At 44.3% G+C, this 7,925-nt stretch overlaps 1 protein-coding gene across 1 annotated transcript; it reads right to left on the bottom strand.

Moving 5' to 3' along the window:
• Positions 1–292: 292 nt before the first annotated feature.
• On the bottom strand, positions 293–7,714 carry LOC116974734 (probable uridine nucleosidase 1). Its single transcript, XM_033023448.1, has 6 exons — positions 7,687–7,714; positions 6,126–6,331; positions 4,350–4,529; positions 2,335–2,446; positions 1,895–2,031; positions 293–643 (listed from the first exon to the last, which is right to left on the bottom strand). Exons 1-6 carry the CDS (start codon positions 7,712–7,714, stop codon positions 293–295), a joined length of 1,014 nt encoding a protein of 337 aa, XP_032879339.1.
• Between the last annotated feature and the right edge of the window lie 211 nt (positions 7,715–7,925).

Genomic DNA, 7,925 nt, shown 5'->3' with positions numbered 1-7,925 from the left:
CTTCCCTTTAACTTTCTCAGAATAGGTCTGTGTAAATATTTCCCACTTTAACAACAGATCTACGACTTAATCTTCCACCTAAAATTCAGTTGACATTAAAGCCTTTATAATCAGTATAATAAAAGCCACCATAAGCAGTAAATACCCCGTTTCACTGATGTTTTTAAGATGTCATTACCCCATTAATATTAAAATAAAGCATAAATTTTATTGGCGTTAGCGTTTGCATCGTGCATAATTGTAACTCTGGCACTGCTGGCTTTATGTTCTTCCGTGTGGGACGTACCGCATCTTATTGCTGGGCCTTAATCTGCAGCATCTTATACTTTTCCATGTCACATTCCACGAAGACGGTGGCTTTGTGTGGAAGCTTCAGGATGTTGAGGGTGTCCACGACCAACATGCCCCTGGTCAGTGAACCGTGCAACTCCACACACACCCCGTACTGGGCGCGCTCCTTCACCATCGAGTCATCGATGGCAGCAGCCATTGTGTACGAATCATAGGACACAATGCCACTTCCAAATTGCAACATCTTGGTACTTTGGACTTGCTGGGCGGAGTCTGCAGTTTGTGCAGTCACCTTCTTCATCGACTGAGCCTTTTCGCTTTCTTGAGTCACCTGCTGTCCACCTGTTGTCACCTGCAATGAATCACGACAGTGATTTGGAAATGTTGTGACATATTCAGGCAGGAATCCTTCCAGCCCATCTCTCTCCATAACGTTCCCTGACTGTCCTTCTCACCCGGAATCCCCATTATTAACAACATGCTGGGTGTTATTGAGATACCACTCTTAATGTTGGTGCCCTAGTTCAACACAAAGGCATTGGTTTAATGAAAAAGTTCCACCTGCAATTCTTTCTCTGTATTTTTCCCCATAATTGATTAATTGAGAACATATATCTGATATAGAATATTGGGATGCATGAGATTAACAGTGACAACAGAGGGTTGTGGTGGAAGTACAATATTAAGGTTGGAGGTCTGTGACCAGTGAAGTTCCGCAGAGATCAGTGCTGAGACCTCTGCTGTTAATGATATAGATAAATGACTTGGACATTTGCATAGACGGGTTGATTAGCAAGTTTACCGATGACACCCAGATTGCTGGGGTTGTGCAGTGTGAGGAAGGCTGTCAAGGTATACAGCAGGATATAGATCCAGTACCGAGAAACAATGAAAAATGCCTTTATGTACTCCAGGAGTACATCTGATCGTGCAAAAGAGAAAATAAACAGAGTGCAGAATAAAGTGTTGCAGCAACAGAGAAAGCTACAAGAAGTGATGGATTGTTTAAGAAGGAACTGCAGATGCTGGAAAATCGAAGGTACACAAAAATGCTGGAGAAACTCAGCGGGTGCAGCAGCATCTATGGAGCGAAGGAAATAGGCAACGTTTCGGGCCAAAACCCTTCTTCAGACTGATGGGGGGTAGGGGAAGGGGGGGGAGGGGGGGGGGCGGGGAGAAGAAAGGAAAAAGGAGGAGGAGGAGCCCGAGGGCCGAGGGAGGGGAGGAGACAGCAAGGGCTAACAAAATTGGGAGAATTCAATGTTCATGCCCCCAAGAAATGATGGGGATTGGTTCAACATTTACTTTTACTCTGAGCCTGCAGGAAAGCTTGTTGTTGTCATTGTTCAAAGCACTTCCAATGTCAGCATGCACTGCCCCTTTTATTCCAATTTTTTTCAATTAATCCAATCTATATTTGAAAGTAGTCATAGTGGGATTCAAACTCATACCTCTGGACCAGTGACCTTGCCTTAGTGACCTTGCCTCTGAATAACATAACCAGTAAGCTATCATATGCTAAGTGCTGCTAACAGCATAACCAGTTGGCTACCACTCCCCACCCACAGCCTACTGTTAATGACGCTGCTACTCCACAACATACCATGGGCTGACGATGGCGGAGGCAGAACTCCAAGGTGGTGATGTTAATGGGACAAGTGAAGTGGCTCAGCACAATGGAAGCTGCTTCTGGGTCTGTGAAAAAGTTGAACGCACCGCAGACTCTCACATTATCTTGAGCTGGAAATAAAACAGTGGAGTTAATGCTTAAGTGTGAAATATTGTCATAATACTCTTTCGTAACTATTTCAAGTCAGCTTTCGGGATTTGGGTGGTGCTGGTGATGATGTCATTCACTGTGCTTCTCTGACTGCCATTGAATGGATGGCAGTGAGCAGCCCTCCTGAACAGCTGCAGTGTCTCCTGAGAAGTTCCTCCTATATTGTTGTAGGAGGGAGTTCCAGGATTTAGACCCAGCAATGATGAAGGAGCAGCACCATATTTCCAAATTGAGATGTTGTGTGAGCATAGCTCCGAGCATACCTTCAAAGTATTCACCCATGATGTACACACTCTTCAGCTTTGAAGGAAAGGTGGGGTGCATCTTGGCAGCCAGGGCCACGTTGGTCATGGGTCCAAGCGCAACAAGTGTGATCTGTTGCAAGAAGGGAAGGGACTTAATATTACAATTAAAACTCAAAGTATTGGTGCTATAACACCAGGATAAGCGCTCAACCAAGAAATCCAAGCCCAAAGCCAAAGTCCTATCTAAACTGATCATACAAACGTATGCTAAGGACAATAACTAAAGGGCCTGTCCTACGAGCATGCGACTCTATGCGGCAAGCGCAACCTAAGCGACTCCATGCGGCAAGCGCTACCTAACGTGGTCACTTGAGCCGTACGGCCTCGCGGGGCCGGTCCCACTTCGATCTGGGTTGCCTGGGTTTCAGCAACTAAGTTACGGAAAAGGTTGAACAAGTTAGGTCTTTATTCTTTGGAGCGCAGAAGGTTAAGGGGGGACTTGATAGAGGTCTTTAAAATGATGAGAGGGATAGACAGAGTTGACGTGGATAAGCTTTTCCCACTGAGAGTAGGGAAGTTTCAAACAAGAGGACATGACTTGAGAATTAAGGGACAGAAGTTTAGGGGTAACATGAGGGGGAACTTCTTTACTCAGAGAGTGGTAGCTGTGTGGAATGAGCTTCCAGTGGAAGTGGTGGAGGCAGGTTCGATTTTATCATTTAAAAATAAATTGGATAGGTATATGGATGGGAAAGGAATGGAGGGTTATGGTCTGAGTGCAGGTAGATGGGACTTGGGGAAAATAAGTGTTCGGCACCGACTTGAAGGGACGAGATGGCCTGTTTCCGTGCTGTAATTGTTATATGGTTATATATGGTTATACGATCGCCGGAGCCGTATGGAGTTGTGCGGAGCTGGTCCTGACATCGCGCGCTGCTCTGAAAAACTGACCGTGTTCAAAAATTCCGCGAGGCAACGGCCTGCAGCCGCCTCAACGCCTCCCGCGGACTTGGCTCGCACTACATGTCACTCACTCGACCTCCGCGCGGCCCCCTCTTCTGGTTAGGTTGCGCTTGCCGCATGGAGTCGCTTAGGTCGTGCTTGCCGTATGGAGTCGCATGCTCATCGGACAGACCCTTAACTCCACGTGCATTAACAGCTACCTGCATGTTAACAAGCACATTAAAAAAAAAACTGATGGTTTAGATGCAAGTATATCATTGGTTATCGTGGGCACCTCCCTTCACTGGTGTTTCATTGAGATAGGTCACGACTCCTCGGGACAGCTCAATATATCAGTGAATCATTCATTGTTTTGTTTATTTTAATCATTGAAGATGATTATTGCATTCAGCATTGGAATAAAAACTGCAACCAGATTGGTGGAAATTTCCAATTTATTCCAGCACTTTTGCAAACATCTATGTTATTTTGACACTATTTAATCGACTCATCTACAGCTAAAGAATGTTTGTTGTTCGAGCTAATTCAAATCTCAAAATAGTAGTATACGTAAAAGGAATCCTAATAAAAGGAATGTTAAGATCTTCTCAAGGACACTGTATTTCTGGCTTACCTATGGTTTAGGAGTGCCTTCCCTGAAGTTTGGCTGTAATTGGTATGAAAAGGCCTCAAGCAAAAATATCACTCGGTATAAATTCCCTCAGTTATTCCCTTTGCTCTGTCGAGAGCTCAACAAAACCTTCTATCTCTCAAACACTCGTATCCAAAGTTAAAGTCGCAGATAAACACAAAATGCTGGAGGAACTCAATGGGACAGGCAGCATCCCTGGAGAGAAGGAACGGGCGACGTTTCAGGTCGAGATGCTTCTTCAACCCGAAACGTCACCCATTCCTTCTCTCCAGGGATGCTGCCTGTCCTGCTGAGTTACTCCAGCATGTTGTGTCTATCTTCAGTGTAAACCAGCATCTGCAGTTCCTTGCTGCACTTAAACTGGCAGGTTGCCCTTAAAATAAATAACGGGTATAACTAACTACCAAGTCTTGCGTTCCCACGTTCCGGCACATCTCACCTGCCCGGGGTGCTCATTAACTATCCGTGCCATGGCATTCACCGCGTGTTCGGCATGTATATGTTCCACGCACTTAGCATCGGGATGGGGAGCATCGACCACCCCTTTCTTCCCATGGGAAGCGGCATTGGGATGGAGTACACCCAGGAGAGAGGTGCCTGCTCCACGGTAGACAGGGATCTGGAACGTGGACAAAAGATCAGAAATATCACTTGTGCATCGGGTACGTTGCTCACCAACAATCATGAAAGGCCAAGAAAGATGATATAATTTGTCATGAAGGCTACCTCATGCGGCTACCTTTGCCTGTCAGCAGCCCAGAGCTCAGGTAGGTAGTAAAACTGAGACAAGTCTCCAATACAGAATTATATTGGCATGCGCTAATCTACAGTACGATTTTTAAAAAGTCTGATTTTTCAGGGCACTGAGGGATACGTAAGGACTCAAGTACAATTGCTTCCCTCCGTCACTTAGACATATGGGAAGAAACTAAGAAGAAAATGTTGGGGAAAAAAATCAAATTCTTCAAATGAGAAGCAAGTAAGAATTTCATTGATTTGTTTTGTTACTTTGGGCGGAAACCAGAGCACTCAGGCGAAACCCACGCGGTCACAAGGAGAACGTGCAAACTCCACACAGGCATCACCCAATGTCAGGATCGAACCCATGCCTCTGGCAGTGTGAGGCAGCAGCCCTACCAACTGACTGACCACCTGTACTGTTTTGTTTCAGTAAAACGCTCCTGACTCTTGAGAATAAAGAAAAATGCTTGAAAAAGAATTAGAAGAAATATACCTTGTATGCATATGTCAATATCTATAATACCAATATCCATTTTCTTTTTGCACAAATTTAATAAAATCAGAACCTGAACAAAAGAAGCATTATCATTTTTGTTACAAAGTTTTCTTGGTTCCTCAGTTTAGTTTATTGTCATAAGTCTGCACTTTAGTCTGTTTTGACTATTTTACTGTTGTAATGTTCTTTGTACATGCCATGTTCTCGGGGTATCTAAACCTATATTTTAGTAGTTACTTAAGTTATGATGTTGGATGGAAGCTGCATACCCAAATCTCGTTGCACTTATGTGTAATGACAATAAAATATATTATTATTATTATTATTATGTACCGAGGTACAGTGAAAAGCTTTTGTTGCGTGCTAATCGGTCCGTGGAAAGACAAGACATGATTACAATCGAGCCATTCACAGTTTGCAGATACATGATAAAGGGAAGGTAGACAAAAGGATTGGGTGACGTTTCGGGTCGAGACCCTCCTTCAGACTGAAGAAGGGTCTCGACCCGAAACATCACCCATTCCTTCGCTCCATAGATGCTGTCTCATCCGCTGTGTTTCTCCAGCATTTATGTCTACCTTCGATTTTTCCAGCATCTGCAGTTCTTTTTTAAACATGGTAAAGGGAATAATGTTTTGTGCAAAATAAAGCCAGTAAAGTCCAATCAAAAATAATCTGAGGGTCACCAATGTGGTTCAGCACTGCTCTCTAGTTGTGGTAGGATATTTCAATTGACTGATAACAGCTGGGAAGAAATTGTCCCTGAATCTGGAGGTGTGCGTTTTCACACTTCTATACCTGAGATGACAGGGGATGTCAATCAAACTACCCTCGCAAAAATGAACCTCATTATAATTACAAACAGGACACAGTGAAATGTATTTTGCAGTCATTTTAAGGGAATGTACATGTGTTTTATTTTCTCCGATGAGCAGAGTTGTTGCTGAAGAGAGAGGCATAATCCTTGTCACTACCTACCTCCATCCTGTTACACTGTTTCAGCACGCTCAGCACGTTCGTGCACACGTTCTCTATGCCCGAGTTACCGTGAGTGCAGGTTATTGCCAGGATGTGCACGTTGGGAGCTGTCAGAGCCATCATCAGTGCCTGGGAATCATCTATCCCAACATCAACATCCAAGATCAACAGCTTCTTGCTCTGTTGAGCGCCTAAAGAGTGGACACCTTGGAGAAAAAGTGGCAATGTTTAACAACACAATGTTCAACCGTAATATCGCATCATATCAGTAACTGGCTCTCAGTTTGGTAATTCAACTGTTCAGACTATCATCAACCTGTAGATTACCTGACATCTTTCATGGGGAAATCATTTGAAAGGGAAATCACAGACAATAGAGAAAGGCACAAACTGGCTGAGAGACAGGATCAAACCAATGGGTCTGTGTGGGTCGCCAAGGAGGAGATGTGGTGGTGGTAATGGAGGAAGTTGCAGAGAGCAAACACTGGGTCTGACATTTCACCCACTGGCAATGGGGAGTGAGCGGGCAATGAGGAAGGCCAGGACAGGGTTGTAAAACCACAGGGTCAGTAATCTGATAGGCTGAATGGCTTTCTCCAACTCACATTGCACATGCTCATCTCTACGGGCCCCAGTGGAAGTGAGCTCCGTGCGGGCGTCAGGGGTTATGGGGAGAAGACAGGAGAATGGAGTTAAGAGGGTGAGATAGATCAGCCATGATTGAATGGCAGACGATGGGTCAAATGGCCGAATTCTGCTCCAATCACTTACGAAATTGAGAACTTTTCACCACAGTTTAACTATGATGTCATCGTCGCTTTAACAATCATATTGGGGTGGAAAGAGTGCAGAGAAGGTTTACAAGAATGTTCAAAAGGGAACTGCAGATGCTGGAATATCGAAGGTACACAAAATTGCTGGGGAAACTCAGCGGGTGCAGCAGCATCTATGGAGCGAAGGAAATAGGCGACGTTTCGGGCCGAAACCCTTCTTCAGACCAGGTTTACAAGAATGTTGCCTGGACTCGAGGGCATGAACTAGATGCAGAGATTGGGCAAGCCAGGACGTTATTCCTCAGAACACAGGAAGCTAAGGGATGAGGTAAATAAAGCCATGATGAAGTTGATAGAGTGAATGCACAGAGTCTTTTACCTACGGTAGCGGAATCAAAAACCAGAGGACATATATTTAAGGTGGAGGGGAAAGAATTAAAAAGAAACTTAAAGGGACACTTTTTTTCTTTCAGAGGATGGAACAAAATTGGAACGAGGTGCCAGAGGAGGTAGTCGGTGTAGGCATAATAACAACATTAAAAATACACTTGGACAGGTACATGGATAGAAAAGGTTTAAAGGGGTAATGCGTAAATGGGGTAAATGGGACTAGTTTAGATGAGGTATCTTGGTCGGCATGAACGAGCTGGGCTGAAGAGCCTTTCCATGCTCTATGAGCTGTGACTCTATGATGTATTCAGATTCCTGCGTCCATTCCATTACTAGTAACACTCAACAGGGGAAACTTACCTACAACGTTTATTTTTGTCCTTTTTAACGTTACTCACCTGTCATTGTCTTCGTTTGCTGCATCATTGTTTCTGTGGTCTATAACTTGGCCACGTTCTCAGATTCAGCTCGATAGTTGAGGAAAAGCCCCTTCCGATTGTCTGTATCCACGAGTGACTGGCTAGAAAATGCAGAGACCAGGGATTAATTAGAAATGGTACAATTCAGGTGGATCATGACTGATGAATCAAGTCAAGAGTGTTTTATTGTCATATGTCCCAGATAGAACAATGAAATT

Source organism: Amblyraja radiata, chromosome 6, assembly GCF_010909765.2.
Source record: "Amblyraja radiata isolate CabotCenter1 chromosome 6, sAmbRad1.1.pri, whole genome shotgun sequence".
Classification (NCBI taxonomy): domain Eukaryota; kingdom Metazoa; phylum Chordata; class Chondrichthyes; order Rajiformes; family Rajidae; genus Amblyraja; species Amblyraja radiata.
Note: the sequence above shows the minus strand (reverse complement) of the source record. Positions and strands in the feature narration are given on the sequence as shown.